The sequence below is a fragment of the Erpetoichthys calabaricus genome, chromosome 8 (genome assembly GCF_900747795.2).
Source record: "Erpetoichthys calabaricus chromosome 8, fErpCal1.3, whole genome shotgun sequence".
NCBI lineage: Eukaryota > Metazoa > Chordata > Cladistia > Polypteriformes > Polypteridae > Erpetoichthys > Erpetoichthys calabaricus.
Window position 1 is genome coordinate 158,204,794 of NC_041401.2, and position 26,526 is coordinate 158,231,319.

The 26,526-nt window shown below is 40.7% G+C and overlaps 1 protein-coding gene across 3 annotated transcripts in view; it reads right to left on the bottom strand.

The window, feature by feature from the left end:
• LOC114656187 (E3 ubiquitin-protein ligase HECW2-like) overlaps positions 1–26,526 on the bottom strand; it is a 358,966-nt gene that overhangs the window by 151,140 nt on the left and 181,300 nt on the right. For all 3 annotated transcript variants that reach the window (XM_051931045.1, XM_051931046.1, XM_051931047.1), the window contains one exon: positions 17,688–17,782. In XM_051931045.1, the coding sequence (XP_051787005.1) occupies positions 17,688–17,782 (95 nt within the window). The remainder of the gene's footprint in view (positions 1–17,687; positions 17,783–26,526) is intronic.

Sequence of the window (26,526 nt, forward strand, 5' to 3'; positions counted from 1 at the left end):
AAGACACACAGACTTTGTGTGGCAGCTTTTGCTCAAGTCATTCTATGAAATGCAAGTTTTCAGGAGTAAAAACAAGATCACAGAGCCATTGAGAAAGTTAAAAATTAGGTCAGATATGTTAAAGCTGACATTCCCAAAACACTGGGGGAATAAAAAAATGACCGAGCAATTAACATGTAAAGGCGTGCCTAGTAAAACGTGGGAGTAAGGCTAGCCATTAACATGTCAAGGGTCAAAATCATTTTACTCTGGTGTCCAAAAGGAATTGTCAAAAGCCATAAACCAAAGGAGAAGTTGTCACCTGGATGAGGACGCTTTGTTCGAGGTTTAAATCTATAGTCTCTGACATATATTAAGCACTGCACAGGATTATATGGCGGACCACCATGATGTAGCATATAGTGCTTCCTGGGAAGCAGCTCCTACAAGAGTGCCACATATCCTAGACACTTAGTAGCAAAATGCTTAAGCTACAAAAATGTGTCATGGTGCACTTAAATATAAACTGCAAAATATTTATATTTATTCTAAAGAAAATTATGAATACAAAACACATACATAGAAACATTCCTTGGGGTAAGAACTCTCAAATGTCTATAACATTGGTGTGGAAAATAATGATTTGACACAAGAAAAATTCTAACAAGGTGTCCCAGTTTACCATCCAAGACACATTTCAGGTACAACAGATGTGCTGAGAAGGTTTTTCTCAGCATTTAAAAATGTTTTGGTAGTGACTGAACATGGATATTATCCTTTTCACTTTATTTTTTGTCTGGATAGATTTAAACCTCTGCCTGTGATATGTTTGACTTCTTACACTTTGACCAGAATTAATAAGGAAAGATCTTACATGTCAGGGCACTGGAAACTTGTTCACATGCTACACTCTTGAAGGTTTAATGTCCTTTAAGATTCCAAAACCCTGCTTTGATCTGCAGATTTCTCTTTTCAAAGATCTTAAAGAAAACAAGTTCTTGGCAACCGCTGCCCCCTGCAAAATCCCCAGTTGAACTCAAACTGTACCATCAACTAAATATAGAAAACAAAATAACTTGTCATCAGTGCATTTGTAATGTAATGCAGTATGCTTGCTCACCACCATAATAATGAATATAAAGCTAGTTTTTTCTTGGTTTTATCAATCTTTGAAACCTTGGATTTAACAAAACACTGACAAACAAAAATGTATTTTATATTATGTAATAATAAATAATATATATAATATAAATATACTGATCATGGGCTGCACGGCGGCGCAGTGGTAGCACTGTGCCTCGCAGTTAGGAGACCCGGGTTCGCTTCCCAGGTCCTCCCTGCGTGGAATTTGCAAGTTCTCCCCGTGTCTGCGTGGGTTTCCTCCGGGTACTCCAGTTTCCTCCCACAGTCCAAAGACATGCAGGTTAGGTGTATTGGCGATTCTAAATTGTCCCTATTGTGTGCTTGGTGTGTGTGTGTGTGTTTGTGCCCTGCGGTGGGTTGGCGCCCTGCCCGGGGTTTGTTTCCTGCCTTGCGCCCTGTGTTGGCTGGGATTGGCTCCAGCAGACCCCTGTGACCCTGTAGTTAGGATATAGCAGGTTGGATAATGGATGGATGGATATACTGATCATCCACAACATTAAAATCACTGGAAGGTTGAGTGAATAACAGTAATGTGTTGGAAGCAGGAAAAATGGCATGTGTTAAGTATCTTAGGGTATACTTAAACTGGCAATTCATTCCGTGCCCAAGCACATTTGTCGTTCGTTTGACTAGTGTGATCATACCATGCTGGGACAAATGTGCCATACCGTGGCATGCTTAGAAGAGGTGGGCCCGAGCACAGTTCATTAGCATTTGGGAACAGTGTGATCGCTAAATGTGCCCAAGCACAGAAAACAGACATGACGTCAATGATGAGACAAGTCAGATAGTTACTTGAGAATACCCTTCCTGGAGAAGGGTATTGTTTGGAGGAGCACTTCTCATTCAATACCATTTTAGCTAAAAACAGTTATTTTATTCTCACCTTACACATGAACGTGAATTGTAGTTGGCAAGACAAGCTGTAACTTCCTCCCCTAACATCATTTGTCACCATAAAAATCTTCTTGTACATGCAGCATGATTAACAGCAAAACGCTGAGCCGCACACTCAATAAATCTGTAAGAAGGCAGAGCGTTACCCTGCTCTACACGTCTCCAAAACAACCACAAAAAAAGTAAAATCATTTTGACATGCATGCTGTCACTCCGTGTGCAGATCTTGTTATGGTTTTACACGAAATCGCATGGTCATGAGAAAAGCATGCCACGGCCTACAACGTTAAGTACAGTGTGAGCGCAGGACAGCAGGGGAGTAGGGAGGGGGGACAATCGCGCTTGGGTACAGCATGGAACAAACGTACCTAGTATGAGTACACCCTTAGTGACTTTGACAAGGGCCATATTGTGAGGGCTAGAAGATTGGGTCAAAGCATCTCCAGAATGGCAGGTCTTGTGGGGTTTTCCTGGTATGTAAGAGTTAATACCTACCAAAAAGTGGTCCAAGGAAGGACAACAGGTAAACTGACAACAGGATCATGGGTGCCCAAAGTTCACTGATGTGCACTGGAAGCGAAGGCTAGATTATTGGCTCTGATCCTACAGAAAAGCTACAGTATCATAAATTGCTGAAAAACTTAATGCTGGTTATGAGATAAAGGTATCAGAATACACAGTGCATCACATCCTGCCACCAAAAACATCTACAGTGTGCCTGTGAGCATCACAACTAGACCATGGATCATTTCTTCTTTTAGATCATGTGGATGGCCAGGTGCATGTACATTGTTTACCCAGGGAAGAGATGACACCAGAATGCACTTTGAGAAGAACGCAAGCCGGCAGAAGCAGTGTGATGCTGGGAAACCTTTGGTTCTATCATTCACATGGATGTTACTTTAAAAAGAATCACCTGCCTAAAGATTGTTGCTGACTGTCCTAGAGTATAAAATCTTTATATTTTAAAAATGCAGACTGCTTCTGTTCTAATTTTTTCTCAAAAGAATCAGAATGAACTGAATTTACAGGACATTAACTACAGGGGCATGTAACACTGAAAGCATACTTTCTCATACATTATTCCCATACTATACTAGTAATTTATAATTTTGTTGCCTCTACTTCTGTTATTTTATAATTTTATGGTAGAGGAAATGGAAAATAAGTACAGATGCCCAAGGATCAATTAATTTATAGCTTGGTAAAGAAAAGCAGTAAGGAGGTACATAAAACGTTATTTGAGCAGAGTCACTCATCCTAAGGACAGCCAGATAATCAAATATGTGCAATGTCACATGTCCCAGAGCCCCCATGTGAAATTTCAACATAAATAATGGCCCATCTGAAGGACAGCAGAGACCAAGATACATAAAAAACGAGAAGAGATCATTTCATTCGGATGTCAAGGAATGCAAACCTATGAATCATGCCAATTGCTAAATTAAATAGCCACCCTGGACAACATTCACCCTTGACATTGCTGATTTTTGATTGCTATCTATTTTATTTTCTATTATATTTTCTTCTATTTGGTATTATTATACTTTAATAAAGACCACAATGTTTTTACATTTGTATGTTTTTTCTTTTTAACTAAAGTGACTGTAGTTAATAAAGTAAAAATTAGGGCATCTACAGCAAGGGAAGTTGCCATTTGGTCTTCTTTGCTGGGTTATCAAGTCTGAGAGGTAGAAGAAAGACCTTATTGATTGGAAAGTGGCATGTAACCAAAAGACTGATGAGCCTTCATGTGTTGCAAGTATGTCTGTTAGTGCTGGTGATAGGGGGTCACTTTGTAGAGCACTAAGAGAGACAGGCATTTGGTATCACTCTTACACGTACTTATGTTAATGGAATCCTATGTGGAATATTACAGATAGCCTGGCAGTTAGGTATCATTCACATAATTGTGTGGCTTAGATCCCTTTGTGTGTATGTGTGTGTATCTGTGTATGTTAACTATGTGGCATGGATTTCTATGTGTGTATCTGTGTGTATGTTAATCTTAAGGTGCAGGAGTAGACAAACCTAGTAATGAACCTGATAAGTCTCACCAGTCTCACTATAATACACAGACCACAAATGCCACTTCATGGCAACAGTATTCTCTGATGGCAAAGGCCTCTTTTAGCAAAATAATGAACCCTGCCAAAATTGTTCAGGAATAGTTTGAGGAACAAAGCATTCAAGGTGTTGCGTTGGCCTCCAATTTCGCTAGTTATCAATCCGATCAAGCACCTTTGGGATGTGCTAGAAAACAAGTCCGAACTGTGAAGGTTCCACCTTGCAACGTTTTTGTGCCAGATACCAAATGACACCTTAAAAGATCTTATGGAATCCATGACTTGATGGGTCAGAGCTGTTCTGGCAACAAAAGGGCAACCTACACAATATTAGGCAGGCGATTTTGATGTTGTGGCTGACCGGTGTATGTGTGTGTGTATATATCGTTACCCCTGCACTCCCACAACAGTTTGTGTGCCCAAACTCTATTAAAACAGGCACAGGTGGTTGACCGCTGCCTATTCAACTGCAAGTTCACAGGTGGGGAACATTTAAAACAGCCCACTGACCAGGCCTGGTTCTCCTTCTGTCTTATCTTGTCCAAAATGAGCTTGCTCCAGCCACTGATCCACAGCCACTGAACCTACCTGACGAGGAAGGCTATTCTTTTAATATGAAGAAGGGAACTAATGTAGTACAACCAACAACTTCACTGCTTGTTTGCTATGTTTTTGTGTGCGTGAGTGACATCTCCATTTGTATAAATGTTGAGACTATTCCTGTCTTCACTACAATAAATCTGTTTTCTCAGAAACCTACTGTATATGTAGCTATGAGTTACTCATTCACAGGTAAGCCAAGTAATTCCACCTTGAGACACAAAGGGGCGCTGTCACAAATGATGTCGCTTGTTCCTTCCACAGCATAGAACTGTCACCAGAAGACAACACCTCGCCCCAAACCCAACTGGACACTGTAAGTACTACCCCTTCTGGGCTCAAGCCGATTTAACCAGGAGGACAATAAGAGAATGGAGTCTTTTGACCTGGAACAGCAGAAGAGATAGAGCTTTCCAAAGCCTATCTTTAAGAGTGTGAGGCTCTAGAGCGTGCTTTATTCTTCTTTGTTGAAAGACTTCACATTTTGTCACATCTTTCAGCTATTTGCATTATAATGATCACTTTCAAAATGTGATGGCTTTGTAGTTCTCCCCCCAAGTATCTATGTGGATGTATCATATCCCTGATTCTGTATCATATCAGCTGTTTTTAGGGCTAATGTGGTACTCACCACCAGTTTTTACCAACAGGCTCAAATGCTTGTTTTAAGAGAATGGAACATGGACTTTCCCAAAACCAACACTGCTAGGCATCACACTATATATAAGCATTTATTGGGTATACATTGTGATTCAAGATGGCGCCGACTGTTGAGGCACGCCGTCAGCTGCTCTGGCTTTTTTGTTTCTCATTAGTCCTGCTTTTTTCTCGGCTTACTTGCTCCTGTGATGCTCTTCCTGACTCGATGATTCGTTATGATCGCTTCACCCTTCTGGCTCTTCGAACGAGTGTGGGGGTTTCTCGACATTTGACTCCGGAGTTCAGTCAAACCTTTGGCAGACTGTTTGAGGAAGTCGCGGCCTTCCTCATCACTGTCCACGGCTTGGCCAGTCGCCGATGGAAACGCCGCCACCAGGGGAAGCGTGGAGGCACCAGGGCTCGGCTCCGAGCCTCCCGGATCCTCTCTAGGAACAACTCTCCTGGCTCCCAACATGAGTCAATGCTCCCGGAATGCTTCTTGCCCTCGGATGCTCCGGTACACCTCCCTGCCTCGCTCCGTCACCGCCGCCGGGGGGTGAACTTTAACAACCTACGCCGCATCACGACAATGTCAGCCGCCACGGCTGGTGCGTCTTTGTTAACGTCGTCCCAGCCAGTTCGTTTTGCGCTGATAAACGCCAGATCGGTCGTGAACAAAACTTTCATCCTGAAAGACTTTTTTCTTTCCAATGGCCTGGATTTTTTATGTACTGCTGAAACCTGGATTTTACCGGGCGAGACGCTCTCACTCACTGAAGTTTTGCCTCCGGGATGTTCCTTTATCAACACGCCGAGAGTGCAGCGCCGCGGCGGGGGCTTATTGACCTTATTTAAATCTGATTTTATCTGCAAACGCCCTTCCCTTCCACTTTCATTTTCCCCTTTAACTTTTGAGCTCACTGTTTGAACTTGTCTGTTCTCCACCGCTGCTGTGCACACTCATCTATCGCCCCCCAAAATATAATAAGGACTTTTTAGACGAATTTGCAGCTTTTTTGGCTGATATTACCTGCAGATATGATCACTTCCTTTGTTTGGGTGATTTTAATATCCATGTTTGCTGTCCCGTTAAACCTCTAGCAAAAGACTTTCTGGACATTATTGACTCCTTTGGTCTTTCTCAACTAGTGAATGGACCAACACATGGACAGGCTCACACACTGGACCTGGTTCTTTCTCGCGGTCTCAGAATCAGTGACTTGGACATTCTGCCTCCCAGTTTTTCTGATCACTCGCCTGTTCTGTTTAATTTGGATTTGGTCTCTGCTGAGCATGGTAAATCCACCACTACCCGTCCCTTCTGTGTCATTTCCCCTTCTGCTGCTGAAGATTTTGCAGCTGCTTTTTCATCAATCTCCACATCATGTGAATCCACGGATGCTGATGTTTTATTGCAAACCTTCTATACTTCCTGCTGTTCTGTGATGGATGTTGTAGCCCCACTCAAACGGAGACAATCCAAAGTCACACATGACCCATGGCTAAATGAACAAACTCGCTCCATCAGGCAAAACTGTAGGCGGCTAGAACGTAAACGGAGGAAAGATGGTCTCACTGTTACCTTTGACTGCATGAGAGACATGTGGTCTCAATACCAGAGAGCAGTCAGAGGTGCAAGGAACCGTTTTTTCACTGACATCATCTCAAAAAATTCTGGCAATCAACGTGTCTTATACAAAACACTGAATGCTGTCCTCTCTCCAGCTGCAACTGTTTTCTCTTCTCCCTCCAATGCTCTTTGTAATCAGATCCTTACGTTTTTTCTGGATAAGGTCACGAACATTAAATCCCAGATCTCCATTTCTTCTTCTGGCTCTGTTGATTTAGCCGTTCCTGTACACGGCTCCCTCACCAGCTTTAAACCCATTTCGCTCCCCCATCTGGAAAAAATCGTCGCCTCAATGAAGCCTTCGGGCTCTCCGGACGATGTGGTGCCGTCCAGACTGCTGAAAGATGTCTTTCCTGTGATTTGATATGATGTCTTAAAGATCATAACTAGTAGTCTATCTTCGGCTATAGTTCCTCGTGCTTTCAAACACGCAGTTGTACATCCAATCGTGAAAAAACCTGATCTTGACCCTGCCGTCTTCTCCAATCTTCGTCCAATTTCCAAACTACCTTTCCTGTCAAAATTACTCGAAAAAGTAGTTTATGAGCAATTAATTCATCACCTACAGGACCATCAGGTAATGGACCTTTTTCAGTCAGGCTTTAGACCCCAAAACAGCACAGAAACCGCGCATTTACGTGTCCTAAATGATGTCCTTTTGGCATTGGACTCAGGACTCTACGTGATTATGGTTCTTCTCGATTTATCTGCTGCCTTCGACACAATCGACCACGACATCATGATCTCCCGACTCGAATCCTGGGCTGGTGTATCTGGCTTAGCCCTCGACTGGTTCAGGTCATATTTCTGCAACAGGACTCTTAGAGTCGGCGGCACGGTGGCGCAGTGGTAGCGCTGCTGCCTTGCAGTAAGGAGACCTGGGTTCGCTTCCCAGGTCCTCCCTGCGTGGAGTTTGCATGTACTCCCCGTGTCTGCGTGGGTTTTCTCCGGGTACTCCGGTTTCCTCCCACAGTCCAAAGACATGCAGGTTAGGTGGATTGGCGATTCTAAATTGGCCCTAGTGTGTGCTTGGTGTGTGGGTGGCACCCTGCCCAGAATTGGTTCCTGCCTTGTGCCCTGTGTTGGCTGGGATTGGCTCCAGCAGACCCCCGTGACCCTGTGTTCAGATTCAGCGGGTTGGAAAATGGATGGATGGATGGATGGATGGACTCTTAGAGTCATGCTAGATGATTTTTCATCTGAATCAGTCCCACTCCCATGTGGTGTCCCCCAGGGTTCCATTTTGGGGCCACTACTTTTTTCAATTTACATCCTGCCTTTAGGTGCAATTTTTAGAAAACATGCAATCTCGTATCACCTATATGCTGATGACTGCCAAATTTATTTCTCCCTCAAGTCAACTGACTCCACTAAACCTCTTCTCGACTGCTTATCTGACATTAAGGACTGGCTGGCTGTAAACTTCCTTCACCTGAACGATTCAAAAACCGAGGTCATTGTTTTTAGTCCTGACCGCAAACAGACCCTACCCCTTGGCCTCGACTTTCTTCCCATTCCAGTAACTTCGTCTGTTTCCAATCTTGGAATCAAAATGGATATGGTCCTGAAAATGGATACTCAAGTCAACAGCACAGTAAAATCCTGCTTTTTCCATCTCAGGCGAATTGCCAAACTCAAACCAATTCTGCCTTACCACCTCCTGGAATCAGTAATCCATGCATTCATTACGTCCCGGCTCGACTATTCTAATTCCTGTATATATGGTATTAGTAAAGCCACTCTTTCTAGACTCCAATTGGTTCAAAATGTGGCTGCAAGGCTTTTAACTGGAAGCAGCAGAAGCCAACACCGATTTTAAAAACCCTACACTGGCTGCCGGTTAGCTTCAGAATTGATTTTAAGATACTCCTCTTAACCTATAAGGCACTAAATGGTCTAGCCCCTGCCTACTTGAGTGTCTTGCTCCATCGTCACAATCCCCCTCATGTTCTTAGATCCGCAGATCAGCTGCTCCTAACCGTTCCCAAGGCACGTTTTAAAGTTCGTGGTGAAAGGGCTTTTTCCGTCTGTGCACCTAGGCTCTGGAACTCCTTACGTTTAGTGGTTAGGCAAGCCGCTTCAGTCGCCACATTCAAATCACACCTAAAAACGCACTTCTTCACATTGGCTTTTAATTCTTAACCTGTCTTATTTCCACTTGCTTTTTGCTATTTCTCTGTTTTATTGGGTCCCCTGACCTGTTTTTAGTGTCTCTGTTTTAATTCTCTCTTAATGTTTGTTTTAATATTTTGCTTTTAGTCTTGCTTGTTTTAACTGTACAGCGCTTCGGTCAGTTGTAATGCTGTGTTTTTAAGTGCTTAACAAATAAAAATGGTATGGTATGGTATGGTATCTGTACTACCCTATGACCACTGATTTGGTGTCTGAACAAAAGTATGGACATCTGATCTGGGGATTTACTTTGCTATCATGAGTGGTTGTTGGGAAATGTAAAACAAAAATATATGCAAATTTAAATATTTCTCTCAAGGTAAATTTGGAAGAATAAATAATTGAGGTCACATAGAATGTTTCTCTGTTTTAAGATACTTCAGTTTTTGAGATTTTTTTTTTTTGTAGAACTCACTCTATTTGAGATTTCTCTAAAACATTTTAACTTTCCTGACAAAACTCCTTTAGAAATAAAGGTACCAAATTTCAATTAAATAAGTCCACTGAGAGCTGTGTTGTGTCATACAAACTGGCAGAAGGACAGACAGACAGTCATGACATGTGGTGGATCAGCTCCTTCTGATGGTGGCCGATGCTGCTCCTTTCAATGAGAGTATTATGAGACTCAGATTAAAGCACTCTCTGGGTGCCTTGTCTGTTGTCTCAGTGTATGCTCTGACCGCAATGAGTGATGTCTCAGTGATGGAGACATTTTAATCACAACTTCACTCAGTGGTTAATGGGTGCCCGCCAAGTGACACTCCTCTGGTCATGGGTGACATCAATGCAACCACTGACACTGACAGGACTGGCTATGAGGATTGTGTTGGTCCCTGTGGTTATGGCAACTGTGGTGAAAGTGGCTGCATAGTCCCTGACTTTGGAAAAGGTCAGTGACTGCAGACTGCTGGACCCTGGTTTCAATGCCCTGAGCCACATCATTGGACTTGGTACTCCAATACTGATGGTGCACTGAATGAGATCAATCACATCTTCGTGGGCAGACTCTGGAGGCTCCTACAGAACTGCAGTGTCTACAGAAGTACCCAGTTTGTGAATTCTGCCAAACTTGTTGTTGCTATTCTGATGATTCAGCTTTGATCCAACAGTCTACCATCTACTGGGAAAATGAGGCTGGACCTTGCCAGACTCCAAGATCAGGTTGTATCTAATTGTTTGTATGAGGAACTTGCAGACTTGGGTGTGACTGCCGATCCTAATGTGATGTAGGAGACCGTCTATGACAAGATCTTGAAGGTTGCTGAGGGTTGCGTTGATGTTACTGGTGTTCCCAAAATGAGGTAATTCATCTCGTGGGCATCCTGGATACCATTGAAAGGAGAAACAACACATGGCTCAATGGCAACTCCGGTTTGTACCGGGAACTTGAGAAGGACAGCTGTGTGGGCTCTAGGGGTAGATAAGGAGGCATTTGTTAGAAGAATCTGTGAGCAAGTGACAAACCATTAACAGTCTGGTGACCTACATCCTGCTTGCAGAGGAACTGCAGCATGACACACATCCAAATTTGTTCCTCAGAGTTTTGCAGTCAGGATGGGTAATGGAATGGTCCTTACAGATGACACTGCAGTTGGGAGCTGCATTAAGCAGCTGTTTAAAGCTGATCCTCCATCTAGGATGTTGGACATCTCTGGGCCTAGCTGTGAACCATCCAGTCTCACTGATATTGCACAGGTGATGAACCAGCTGAAGGTTGAGAAGGCTGCAGAGATGTGTGGTATCCAAGGCTCTCCATCCTGGTGGTAAGACTGTCCCTTGAAATTGCAAGCAATCTTTGGTTCCATTTGGGAGATGGGCGTCATCCCAACTGACTGGAAAACAGGACTTGTCACCCCTGTCTGGAAAGGCAAGGGTGATTGCCTGGATTGTGGCAAATACATGGGGATAACACTGCTCGGTGCCAGGTAAGGTCCTTGCCAGGTAAGGTCCTTGCTAGGGTCATCCTCAATAAGATCCGTGATCACTTGCTCACCTATCAGCGACCAGAGCAGTATGGTTTTATGCCTAAAAAGTCTACCAGCCACCACATCATGGCATTGAGGGTTCTCATCAACCACAAACAAGAATATCGGCACAGTTTCTTTGCAACCTTTGTCGATTTTCAAGAAGTGTTCAACTCAGTTGATCAAGCTGCCTTGTGGGACATCTGGGGACTTTGTGTGATGACCCATGAGTTGCTAGATATCATGGCCTGCCTGTACACTGCTACTGTGAGTACTGTGCAGAGTGTAGGCAAAAACTCTGTGCTTTTCCTAGTTGATCCTGGAGTTCATCGGGGTATGTTCTTGCTCCTACTCTGTTTAGTGCTTGCATGGACTGAGTGTTGGGTAGGGTCATGAGGTCCAGCGGCTGTTCACCAACAGATGCCCCATAGAGATTTACTGATCTTGACTTTGCTGACAATGCTGTAATCATCACAGAGTCAAGGGTGGCTCTGATTGGGGCTCTCGAGAGACTGAGCAAGGAGTCCAAGTCTCTGGGCTTGCAAGTGCCCTGGATAAAAACCAAGATCCAGGCCTTTAATGACCTTTTGGGCACAGCCATCAGCAGTGTGTCTGTCTGCGGAGAAAATTTCAACCTCGTTGAGAGGTTCATTTACCTCAGCAGTGACATTCCTGTCCCTAGTCCCTAGTGGAGAGCATGTGGGGGGTCATAAGGTCACTGGAAAGGGATGTGTGGCACACCCAATATCTATGCAAAAGGATGAAAGTCCAAGTCTTCACAGTCCTGATGCTTCTTGTTTTGCTATATGGTTTTGAGACATGGACACTATCCAGTGACGTGAGATGAAGACTGGAATGCTACTGTATCTCTTCAGAGAACCCTTGGGTACCACTAGTTTGACTTTGTGTCAAATGAGCGGTTGCTCATAGAGCCCCGAATAAGGCACATTAACTGCATTGTGTGGGAGTGTCAGTTATTGCACTATGGCCATATGGCACAATTTCCAGAGGATGCTTATTGTTGAGGACCTGAACGGCTGAACCAGGCCAATGGGACGCCCATGGCTGCAACAGATAGAGGGTGATTTCTGGAGGGTGGGACTGGACCAAGAGTCTGCCTGGGTGTTTGCCAACAAGAATCCCGAGCTATTTCAATTTGTGCTGCAACGAGCTGTAGCAGTGCATGCTCCCCAACCTGACCTGACCTGAAAGACAGGGGGCACCACTGAGGATCTTTTTAATAAAAAATGTATATATACATTACTAGTCAAAAGTTTTAGAACACTTCAGTTTTTCTTCAAATTTAATCAGATGAAATGCAATTAATGACCTACAGTGGTGAAAAGGTAATAAATAAACTACCAGAGGTTTAAATTTAAAGTTTAGGTTAACAAAAACTGAAAAAAATAATGAAATTACAGAAAATTACAAACGGACCATCTTCAGGGAACAACTAATAGGTTTACAATGTAAATTAAAGCCTTGCAAGTTGAAGCAAACAATTTCCACATTTGTTCCAACTTTTGTTGATTACTTAAAAACCTTCTGCCTGTCTTAAAGCAGAGTTGGAACAGACTGTGTTACTACATCCTCTACAGTACTACTTGGACAATATTACACTGTATAATACCAAGAAGATGACAATTAACAAATGAAATGAGACACAGCATCATTACCTTTAGGAGTGTAGTGCTTTCATTTAGAGAAATTTAAAAAAAAAATCTAAGTGTCAGTGAGTATGGTGTCCTACAAAATCCAAAGGCAATTGCAAACTGGATGAAACTCTGATAGGAAGAGATCTGGCAGGCCCAAAGTCATAACCTAATCAAAAGTATCAAAAAAAAGCAACCATAACACAAGGCTCGTTACTAGCCATGTGGTTAGATACTGGTATTGTATTTGACATTATCACATTTCTTAAGATGGAGTCACAGTACACGGTGTCTAAGCTTTTCCATAAACTAAATCAAAAATAAATATTTGTAGTCTTAATATTTGATAAAGGTTCACTATTCATGGTTAGGATCTCTACAGTGACATTTCTGTGCTTTGATTATTTGAATACCGTTTGGGTTGTGTTTTGCTCTTTTTAACTCAAGTTTCTACACTGCTCTTCATCTTCCAAGACTAAGAATAGCTTACTCCATATTCTTGAAAATGTTTTTTACACCACTGAGACCGATACAATCTTAATAGTGCTATCTCTGCTTTATTCTTCTTCTTAGATGTTATTTTGGAGAACCTACGTGAAAGCTTCTTGTTCTTGTCAAAATTGTTCTAAGTTTCTTACATAAGCTATAAAATGAACAACTATATACCTGTAAATATTAGACATTTCCAGCACTGTTTCATGAACCAATGTTTTTTTTAATTTCTTTTGGAAGAAATGTTTTTCTTATTAACCCAAGACCTTCCAGCAAGGTTATGTCTCTTCAGAATCCTCCGCGTTTATTAACATTCTTTATTTAAAGCCTTTGGATCTTGCTTTTTATTTTGTTGTCAAGGACTCATCCCACCTGAGTTCACAACCTTCTGCGTCTTCAACTTGACACTATAAATAGCTTCTGGGTCCGCAATTCAGTGTCCAACCTTGTTACGACTTTCTAAGGACTTTTTTGCTGCATACCTTCATGTTTGATTTTGATGTTGACCACAATTTTGTTTATGAATCTTTCTCGCATGGTACTATTGTTTTTTCAGTTTTGACCTTCATATTCACGGGCCTTCCTGACACCTGTCAGTGGTCTTATGACAAGTGAATGCACTGTTGTTAACATATGGTTTACCACTGGAATAAAGAAGTATGTTATTGAAATAAAATGGCAAATTCATTACAATTATAAGAATGGAAAACACCTCTAAACATTACTAAGTCACAAAACTGCATACTTAAGTGATATTTTCTTACTGTATTCTGCCCCTAAGACTAAGTCATTTTGATTAACCTTACAGTCTGTTCTCAACACTTTCATCTCCACCATTCATTATATACTGATCAATACTCTGAAATCTATTACATGCATTCCTCTCAGAAAGCCCTTTTACCCTGTCCAAATATCCGATGTACAAAATAATATGAACACATGCAATACAAGTCTTTCACTTTCATAGATCAAAAGTATTTTTGCTTTTACTAGATTTGAACCATCAGAACTGCAAATGTAATGTTAAAACGACTGCTAGCACTGGATCCATTTACATTAAAAAAGAAAAGCTTTATTATTAAGATCACATCTGGAAGGACTTCCTTTTTCTGCTACATTTCTACTACATTGCTTAGCTCTGTGAACATTGGTTTTATATTTTAATGTACACTTGATTTAATGTACTAGTTTCTGTATTCCTCACTCTTCTTAGTTGTTATAGTTAGAGTAGATCTATTGATTTGTACCACATTACATAAAGCAGGTTTACAATATTTGACAATTAAATATAAAATGCATTCATGTTGTTGTCAAAATGTGTCACGTTAAGTATTTAGCTGATGAGGCAGTCAAATACAATATTAAAACAAAAAAAATAAGTCACATTATTTCAGATGCCAAGACCCAGAAGTGGGTAATTTATCTATTACACTTTACTGTACATTTAATTCATAAATTAATTCATTAGTTAGTCATACAGTTCTTGGATCTTGTATATATGAGGGTGAGTCAAAAATTATTCGCACTCCGGCTGTAGAATTTATTTTAATCAACTTTCAGAAAAGACAAATCCATCATTTTTTGACATAATCTCCCTGTTTTTCAACACTTTGTCCACTTGTAAACAAGCTTTCGTAATCCTTTTTTAAAAAATCTTTTAGGCTGAGGTGTGAGCCATGAATGCACAACTGTCTTCACCTCTTCACCAGACTTGAATTTTCATCCTCGTAGGGCTTCTTTTGAAACCCAAGTCTGTCATGGATTATTGCATAAGCAAAGCCATGGCTGATTTGAAAATGATTTGCCACATCATCTACTGTCACTCGTCTATTCAACAGAATCATTTCACGTGCACGCTTAATGTTGTCATCAGTCGTGGACGTGGACTGGCATCCAGCTCCTTCTTCATGGCGGACGCTTGTGCGACCTGCAGGCGTTGTTTCTAGCACCGCAGTTTCAAACAATCTGATGTAACACATTCACACCTGCACAGAAGTGACTGGGGAGACAGGGACCTCGTACGGAAAGCACTGATAGGACAGTGCTGCCAACAGAAGTTTTAATATAACCAGAGTGCAGATAATTTGAATTCTCGTACTAACATGAACTTGCAAAACTGAGATTTATTATTCATATAAATTTTATTTTGATGATTACCCGTCCTTTCTAAATATAATATAAACAAAATATAAACATGATTTTTAAAAATTATTCAGAATTCATGACTTATTATGAATTATTCATAATCCATCAGTGGTATTTATTTTAGTAAAGATGTTAGAAATGTTCCTTTTATGTATCTGGTATGCTAATGATCTTATGTACATTTTCTTGATACTTATAATACAACAATCACCGCCAGTCTAACGTATGAGCAATTCCTTTTAAGGATCATAACTAATGGACTACCGCTGATAACTATATCATTATAAAGTGTTACGAAATTTCTAAATTGGTTAATGTGCCTATATAGAACTCCCTTGCGGCAATTTAAAATTAGAACGGAAGAAAGCATGGAAATATAAAATAAGAATGTAAAGTTTTCATTAAACACACTCATTGTCTTAAAATGTTGATTTTTTTGCTGCATTGACTAAACTGTGTGAAACGCACCTTTTCACTTTTCATGTAGTGATTCATTAGAAGGAGCATAAAGTACAACATGACTGCTCTCACTGTCATTAATAAATGCACTCAGTTAGGCTGAAGTATATTTGATGTTGTGATACGCAGCCCGGACACAGACAGACGGACGCCATATTATAGTCCACCACACGTTTATTATACATTATAAATAAAGTAAAGTGCACAAACCCAGTGCACAAAGCACCAATCACCCCTTAACAGTCCTGGCCACAACACAATGCCTTTCAAGTCTCTGGTCCGCCTCCACTCCTCTCCACCACGCTTCGTCTTCTTCCTCTCGACTCTTGCTCCTGACTGGAGGGAGGCGGCCCCTTTTATGTGCCCCGGATGGGCTCCAGGTGCATCCTCAGGACTTCCGTAGCCACACCCCTGTGTGGCGGAAGCTCCCAAGGAGAAGCCGGAAGTCCACCGGGTGCCCTCAAGTCTCTTCCCCCCAGCACTTCCCGGTGTGGCGGAAGTACTGAGGGACAATGTTCCCAAGGCATCGGGGCGCCCCCTGGCGGTGACCACGGGCCCCTACAGGGTTGAGCTTCTAAGCTCTGTACCCGTGGTCCCCAAAGCCACCAGGGAGGACGCCCCCTCGTGTCCTGGAGGAGGCACAAGCCCTCCTCCACTCCTCCTAGGCGTCCCGGCCGGGCATGGACACCCGCCAGGCACCACAATGTATGTAGTGTTTAAAACTTTCTGTAACACAAGGTTGATGTAAAATATTAGCAAGGTAGATTGCATTTCTTAAAGACAGACTGTAGCCATGACAGGCTAGGACTATTAAAGGAATACTCCACCAAAAAATGATATTTTTCATATGTTACTTACCCCAAGTAGTTTGTAGTGATAATGGAAAAAATCATCTTATGTTTCATGAAGAATGGAAAGAAAAAATATAATTGTTATAATATAACAAAACTCAATGGTGAACAATGTGAATGTATTTTCCTATTTATGGTATGTGCTGATAATTTCAAAATCTATTTAACCATCTGCAGTGGGTTGGCACCCTGCCCAGGACTGTTTCCTGCCTTGTGCCCTGTGTTGGCTGGGATTGGCTCCAGCAGACCCCCGTGACCCTGTGTTCGGATTCAGCGGGTTAGAAAATGGATGGATGGATGGATTTAACCATGTTTTAGAAGAAATTGCATGAGTTTTGCACATTTTGAACAAACGACTGGATAATGCAATGCAAGTAATGTAAGATTTTTTTACTTTCTTCATGGATGTTTTTCACATCATTTGTTGTTTTACAGCATTGGTCAGCATTGGGTTCTACTATGAAGTTTTTCTCTAAAATCTGCGTGAAACATGAGATCATGAACACAAACTACATTGTGTAAATAACAAAACAAAATAAATATCATTTTTGGACATTTCTTTTTTTTAACAAAGGAATATTTATAATCAGTTAAACAGTAAAAAAAAATAAAATAAAACATGTGCAGCCACAATGAAGTTGGCATCTCAAGAAATCAAGCAGATGGCACACAAGAGAAAGAGGAGAGCCAGTCTCACATAGGGAAGACATTGGAATTATTTGAAAGAGCCATAATTAAAAATACTTGAATCTTAATGCACAACAAACTATTTAAAGATTTGTCAAACATACATAAGTAAGTAAGCTGTGGTTAATCGTTTCAGCCAAGAGGAAGAATCAAAATAAGAATAACTTGTCTTGCTGTTCCAAAGCAAGCAATAATAAAACTGCATTTTTGAAAGCTTTCTAGAATTAAATCTGTTACTCATTTGGAGTAATATGACCAAACTATAATATGAGAACCAGAAAACAAGTTCCATGACAATATATCTTACTCACCATCACTCCAGGATTCTTGACAGTGATGCAAGGTGTGGTTGCGCGCAGGGCTCCACTGACCCCATGATAATACTTGAAACATATCTTAGTTTCAGCTAAATAAAACAAAAGAAAGAAATGAAAATCACTGGACAATCCTGTATATAAACTGACACGCCGTCACTTCAGAAATAATTTCCCTTTAGACAGTTAAGTGAAAGAAAGCCAATGAAAAATAAAACGTAATAATGTCACAAAATAATGGGACTTAAGTCAACCCAATAAAGCTTTTAAAATGTGTTTTCCTTTCTACAACTTTGATGTGAGTGCATTTCTTTGTATAACAGTGTTCCTGTGCATTGACTCCTGTTAAATTTATGGCTGATGTATTTTTTGTGTGAAAATTGCACTTTCTTCCCACATTAATGCAGGTTTCCTCAGAACTCTTTTACTCCTACAAAGCAAACATATCTTGATTGACCTGGTAAGTAACTCAATATCAGCCTTGGATGAGAGAGTTTGGACCTGAGCATGATGGTCACTATGAGACTGACAGAAGAGGCTTCAACTTTCCATCTCAAAGAACTTCTGTACTGGAGAAAACTGGGCTCAGAAAGTGGGAGGATGGATGAAAGATGCTTTAAAAGAATACTTTGATTATTTTCATTTTGAACCTTTTTAATTAGTGACCAGTTTTTGTTGCTAATTAACTCTTTTGCCTTTTATTTTAATTGACTTGTGATTTAAGACCCATGCCCGAGACTGTTCATCACAGTGTACATTCGCATTCATCCACAGTTACACTTATGCTCAGCCATTTTTGAATTTCCATTTAACCTAACACAGATATCGTCAGAGATTTCATAGAAAAACCCATGCAGACACTGGAAAATATGAAAAACACCATACAAACAAAGACTGAACATGAGGTTTGAATATGAAACACTGGACCTGTCAAATAGCAGTGCTAACCACTGAGCTACAGTGCTAGCCATTTTAAGTAAATACAAAGAAAGAGTAACATGTGTAAAACCAAATATCCAACCATCCATTATCCAACCCGCTATATCCTAACTACAGGGTCACGGGGGGTCTGCTGGAGCCAATCCCAGCCAACACAGGGTGCAAGGCAGGAAACAAACCCTGGGCAGGGCGCCAGCCCACCGCAGGGCGCGCACACACACACACACACACCAAGCACACTCTAGGGACAATTTAGGATCGCCAAAGCACCTAACCTGCATGTCTTTGGACTGTGGGAGGAAACCGGAGCACCCGGAGGAAACTCATGCAGACACGGGGAGAACATGCAAACTCCACGCAGGGATTTCCCGGGAAGCGAACCCGGGTCTCCTAACTGCGAGGCAGCAGCACTACCCACTGGCTTTAGATTTACTAGCAGGTTTACATACCTTCCATGTGGAGGTTTCTTGAGCAGTTTCTGTCACAGTTCAAATGCCATCTACAGCCTCTGCTAAAGGTGGTGACCAACTGAGTGAGCATGCAATCTTTAAGATGTGAGTTCAACACCAGTTTTTAGTAATCAAGCTGTTAAAGTTACCCATGGGTGGAAAATAAAAGGTCAGATGAATAACAGAAAAGAGAAAGGCTGGCAAAAACCTAAATGGAGGTAAAGGCCTCAGGACATCCTCAGAATGAGCACCTTTAATCTTGTGGGAAATTTTTCACCTAAACTGATGAGCAGAATGACATGTTGTGTTAACATTTTCTGACTGCATTTTTTATTGAAGCTGCCATTAGGGCACTTTCAACATTAGTCATCTATTCAAGCATTATTTTCCAGAGTTTATTCAGGTAGTAGTTAATCTTACGCAGCACTCAAGTCTTTCACAGGACATTTATAAAAAAGCCAATTCTGTCTGACAGGGAAGAAACTTCAGTATCCATTTACGAATCCCAAACAGACAAAAAAGAATATTCAATTTATGCAGATACTTAGAACAAAAGTCACAAAACAGTGAAGCACCTGAGCTAGCTCCAAGACCACCATGTAGTTCATTGCCCAATATATAGTCCAAAAAGAAAATCAGTCACATCTCACTGCTTTATTATTCAAAATTTCAAAGCTCTTGTTTCTTGGAGCTACTTGGTCAAGAAAGAATGAAAACACATTGTAAGAGCCAATCTTAGAAAGTTAAAGCTTTAAGTTAAACTTATTAGTACATGCTCAATTTGAATAGAATATAATTTTCTTTCTTAGCCATAGACAGTGGTATAGTCTTTTACCCCCTGCAAGTTAATATGAGATAGAACTTTCAATTAACACACTGTATCTCAGTTAAAGCAAGAGTCAGTTGTTGTTTAGAGTAGGTGCCAGTGCTAGCGGGGACCAAAAGACCCATTTACAGTATGAAAATGGGATAAGCATACAGTTTTCTGACCATTTAGAAATGGTTCATCTGTATGATAGAACTTAATGAAACAAACAAGATATAAGCCTTAAACAGAATTTTTCTTATAATACCAATGTTTTCTCTATTTCTGTGTAAACTGTTTCACTCTGAATTTTTACTAAAGTTTTTAAAATGAAGATATTTTGTCTGTGGACTCATTTCAACACATCAAGCTTTTTGCCAGAATCCTATGAAGCATACTGAAGCTGTAGAACTTTGGTAATTCTGGGTAAACGCAGCTACACACATTATTATAAAGGTTTCTATCAACTATACCATTTCATCAATGACTATATAACTTTGCATTTTAGAAATCTAAAACATTCACCCTGATTATGTCTTAATTTTAGATTTTGTATCTTGACAAGGGCTTAATGAAAAAAATGATTTAACTTTTAACAAAAGCTTCTAAGCATTTGCCAGTATTATATAACATTCTGCAGGAGATGGGACTTAAACACAATGACATCATCGCAGGGTGTTTTGTCTTTAAAAAAATAAATTCATGTCTTTGCTTGGCAAAAGGAATTATAAAATGGCAAAAGTGTGGGAAATTAGGATTTCAGGCCATGTTCAAAATTTCATTAAGACTGTTAGGTGGAAGTTGAATGCAGATCTCTTTTTGGATTGTTTATGAAATACATCCTGCACACATTTCTCTAACTGAGATGTTTTATGCTATAATGTTTTGTGCTCCAAAAAACAAAATAAAAAATTACAGTTAAAGTTGACAGTTGACTTCATGCTGTTCTGAGGTTTGTAGTATTTTGGCTACACTTTCAGGAATTTAACAATTTGCCCATATCTAATTCTGATATGAATACCACTGTGAACAGTCCTGTCTAAAAACACTAGGACTCATGAGTCCAAAATATTTTAAAAAGAAATGTCTCTTAGAGTTACTGTAATGCAATCGAGGGTGAAATGATCAAAGGAAGAGCAAACAGTAACAAGCAACAGAGAAAACAGAGACCTACCTACTGTATACAAGGATTCTGTCTCTAGAATCAAGTAATAAACCTTTTTTTCCTTTTCACAAGATTTCTGGATCCACTAAATCCCTGCCAGTGGAGCTTTTACCCCAGCTCACCTCCTGACTCTAACCTCAATATGCCATTCCCAGGAGTTACATCCTGAAAATCCTCAGAATCACATCTAGAGATGAACAGTAACTCTCTAAGTCAGTAGTGTCCGTTTCTTTTTTAAACTACTAAGCTTGTCATATGTCAGTCTTATGCCCTTCACCAAATAGCCAAACTGCTATTATATACAGAAGTAGTAAAATCTGTGAAGCCCTCCACTTGATTAACTAAATTAACATACTAGAATTTTGTGAGGTACTGTATTACATAACAAAATTGTCACAAAGGCTCACCCGTCTGTGACTTTCTTTCCATTCCTTTTTCACTTTAATGTCTGTGTCTCTGGCTTCTTGACAAAAACAACAGCTGTGTTTGCATCTGTATGAGGCATCCTCTGATTATGGCTGAGTATTTCACCAAGGACTTAGTTTTTATTTAGTCATTCTTTCTAGTTTTTCCTCCACTTTTGAATTTTTGTGCACCCAGCTTCTTTGATGTTTCAGTAGCATCTTTAATTTTATTTAGCCCAGCAGTTCTTATTTTGGGTCATACATACACTGATGCAAATTCAACATGACGCCTGCATCTTTTTGTGAACTGCCTACCACCCATCCACCAGTTCTCAGTAGTATTTCTAAGCCAGACATGTTTAGCAGATCTTTAGATCCCCGATCATAATTGAACAATACAATTTCACCTTTATGTGCATTTCTTATCTTATTTAATTATTACAGCTTATAACACATGTATAGTACAATTACATAACTGGACATAATGAGTTTTACTTCTCATTTATTAACTTTAAACATATTCCAAGGTCCTATACTATATCCATTGTGGGGAACAGCATGGACACAGACAGGTAGACATGATGTTTAAACCACACACGTTTATTCACAACTACTATTTACACTTATCATGAGCACAAACCCAGTGCCGCAGCACCAATCACCCCTCAAGTCCTTGGCCACACACACAATGCCTTCTCTCAGTCTCTGGTCCGCCTCCACTCCTCTCCACCAAGCTTCGTCCTCTTCCACCCGACTCTTGCCCCTGACTGGAGGGAGGCGGCCCCTTTTATTCACCCCGGAAGGACTCCAGGTGTATCCTGAGGGCTTCTGTAGCCACACCCCTGTGTGGCGGAAGCTCTGTCGGCATATTCGGAAGTCCACCGGGTGTCCCCAGTACTCTTCCCCCCAGTACTTCCGGGTGTGGCGGAAGTGCTGAGGTCCAGGGCTCCCAAGGCATCAGGGTGCCCCCTGGGGGTGACCACGGGCCCCTACAGGGTTGAGCTTACAAGCTCTGTACCCGTGGTCCCCAAGGCAACCAGGGAGGATGCCACCTCGTGTCCTGGAGGAGGCACAAACCCTCCTCCGCTCCTTCTGGGCATCCCAGCCGGGCGGCAAACCCAGCTGGGTGCCACACCATCATCAACTGAAACTAGTGGTTGATAATGTAATCCATCAGCAATTGGCTGGACACATCATCAACATAAATAAAAATAGTTGGTTGGCTCCAAACATTTGCAGAAATTTCTTCAAAGAGCCAAACTGCAGCCATCACATTTTTTTTTAATCTCATGCGCCTGCACCATTGCAACGTTCAAAGACTCAGAGTACCCATGGTTTCTCGCTCATTGGGAGCTATTTACGGTAGCTCACTATCCTTAAAATGATTGCTCACTGTGGCTACATAAGTTGAAATTCTTTTGTGACTCTGCTAAGTGTGTTCCTTGTACCTCCTGAAGCTGTGCAATTTGCATGATGGAATGTCAGCTCATATTGTGGGTGATTGATCCCCAGGCTAATCCAATTTGTCAACGTTACAATATTTTTCATTCACTATCCATTTTCCTCACCCACCGCCTACCCTTGTGGTGTTATATTTTCCATAGGCTAAGCATTGAGATTTGGGCGCTGGACAAGGGAAGTGGCGTTGTGGTGGTGCTTATTTGGTCTTGTGGGTAGTGCATGAGGGGAACTCCCAACCTTCAATCGAATGTTAGTGTATTGTGGTGCTCACAGATTCAAGATATAATACTACTAAATACTATAATATACTAATATACACACAGTCCAACCTCTAAGGGGGTGCCGTGACCCCACCACTTTGTGTAAAAGTAGTAACGAATTTGGAGCAGGAACAAGATACTGCCTAAACAGAGTACTGCCAGTAATTTGGTTCCACTTCAAGCACTACTCGGCGGCACATAAGAATGTCATAAGAATGAAAGTACTGTGATATAAGAATAAGAATTAAAGTATTCATACATAAGAATGAAAGTACTGTGAATACAGGATAATAAATCTGAAGTAAACTAATTACACCAGTGTTTTCCAACCTTTACAGTGTCACAACCCAGTTTTTCACAAGCCAGTGTGTTCACAACCCACCTGTACCCCTCCATGAATCTACCATGATTGTTTGAGCAAGGAAATGGGGTGGGCCCGATCGATGAATCGATTGTGATCGTCAGTGCTTTTCGCCCTTGGTGAATCGAGCACAATCATAAGAGTAAGGGTTAAAGATGTCATCTGTGAACCAAACAAGATGTTGAAGTGGTGAGACGGGAATGGGGATTCGTCCAGGATAGGCCACAGCCCACTTGCAATGTCACCATGATCAACAGTTTGGGAAACAATGGATTACACTATATATCAAAGCAGTGCCTTACATTTTTTTTAAATGGCCAGTGCCATTGCTTTCCTGTATGCACATTGCACATTCGCATTCTGTTTGCACACAAGATAAGAAATGGCAAAAAATATGCAATGAAGATGGTAAAAAGAGTAACTTCTAGTTTTCTGTTGGTAGACATTTATTCAAATCAATTTTATGATGTGGCAGATATAATTTTAGGATATTGTGCCTATGCAGCATCTTGAAAGAAACCATTTTTAGCTGAACTTGGAATTAATCATCTTTGAATCATTATAAAAACATTATCGAATACTGTACCACTACATGTGCTGAATTGCTGCAATCTGTGAGACAACAAAACTAAAACTGTGCACCATTCCCGCTCCTCCGCCTAGGGCAGACGATTTCCACAGCACATGGGTACAACAACTAATTATTCATAATATTATTCAATATCTCAACCTAAACTAAAAATGGGCTGCATGAGTTTTAGAAATGTGCTAAGGATACTAGGGTTTTAATTGATTTATCATAAAAACAGAGTTAGATCTTAAAGTAAGTCAAGTACATCTGTAGATGATTCATCTAAATTCTAACTCAGGAGTTTTCAACTAAAACAGCTAGAGGCCCAGTAAGTCAACCCTCCTCTCCTGCTGAGGTCCAAACAATTAGATATCTACAAATACAGTTTATCCTTTTTTTCAGGCTAAAGACAAAAGTTTCGTTAACATTTTTATTGAACAAAGTATAAAATGTCTTAGAGTAACATGTTTTGGCATGACACAACTAACCCTTAACAAAACTATTTTGAACAATGTCGTCTTCTACCCTCCAGGTTGCTTTAGTACAATACAAAATCATTCATAAACTCATACAGGCAAAAAAATACAGTATCAATGTTAGACAAACATATGATTAATGAAAAAACAAAGTGCAATAAACCCCTCATCTCTTAAATTTGCATTGTAAATACACAAGTTGCATACCATAACTGTATAACATATTCAAAAGAAAACTAAATAAAGTGTTGTTTTAGGCAAAACTGAGCTTAACAATGACTTAAGCACAAATTTCTTAGCTTAAATAAGAAACCACAAATCACATTCACATGCATTGTCTACACTTTGCTAATTTAATGGGAGAAATTGGCTTTCGCCTTTCCTGCTAGCATTTTGAACCTTGGGATGAATGGGGTCAGTGCCATTCTCAAACAGGCATATAAATGTTCATTGCTCACTTGTGAATGGTATTTAGTTTTAATAATCTTAACTGTTGAAAATGCTGATTCACAGCTGTATGTGGAGCCAAACATGGTCAAGGTGTATACTGCTACTTTGGTAAGTTCAGGGAAAACAGTCTCAGGTACAGACTGTAACTAGAAGGTGGCAGGGTCACAAACTTCACACTGCTCTCTCAACATCACATTTGTTTGCAGATCTGTAAGTTCCATCAACAGAGATCCAGTATCAACCCCCTTTGTATTGCATCATGTTTAAAACGGATAACATTTTGACCAGAAACGGATTCTGAATGAAAAGGAGGTGCTGCTCTCCAAGGCTGAAGTTATCAAAACAATCACTGAAGTTTCCAATCAGTTTTTGTATGAAATCAACATGAGAGGAAACATCTCTCCTACCCTGAATTTGTTTCATGGCTGAAAAATGTGTACAGTCCTCTTGGAAATCCACTTTGAAAATGTCCAATTTCCTCTGAAAAGGCTGGACAGCAGCTACCAGATCACAAACAGAGTTGTTCTTGCCCTGTAATTTTAAGTTGAGGTCATTTAAGTGTGATGTCATGACAACCAAGAAGGATATATCATCTGTTTTTTTCATCTTCCAAAAGCTGAGCAAACTGTCTGGCCTTATGATTGTTCTGTTGTGCCAAGAACATTTTAATTTCATTTCTAATTGCCCAAAAGAATGCTAGAACCCTGCCTTTGCTCAGCCATCTAACACTGCAGTGCAGCAGAAGCAGAAGGTCATTTGAATTTGCATCAACTTCTGTAAGGAATTCTCGATGCAGGCGATGCTGATGGAATGAGGATGCCCAGTAAAAATTGATGTTTAACCACTGTATTCATAACCTCTGCATACTCCCCTGAAAGAGTAGAGCACAGAACAGACTGATGGTTAACACAGTGATATGAGGAGATGTCTGGGTTGTCCTCTCAGTTCTAGACAATGCTCTTTCTTCTTTTCATGGAAGGAGCTCCGTCAGTGGTGATGAACACAACAGCTTTCAGACTGATCTCTCTCTTTTGTAACATTTCTTTTATGGCCAGGTAAATGTCTTCCCCGCTGGTGTGTGCTATTTTCAAGTGATGTGACACCTAACAGGTCCTCAATAAACTCTTTCCTCTCTGGTAAAATCTGACGGATACCAACAACTGGGCATTGTCATTAATATCAGTTGATTCATCAATTGCTAAAGCTATGCAAGATGCATCCTGAAGAGCATAATCAAGCTGTAACTGTACATCCTGTGCAAATGTTTCAGCTCTTCTGGAGGTGGTTGTGGCTGAAAGGGAGATTTATTTAATTATTCTCTTAGATCATGTCTTTCTTTTCCATCTAGAAGTGTTTCAGACACATCATCCATGCACTCCTTTACTATTTCCCCATATGTAAATGGCTTTTTGTGTTTTCCTAAAATCCACTGCATTCTCAGCGAGCACTCCTATATTTGATGCTGTGCTGTGAGGGAATAAGAAAGGACCCGTGT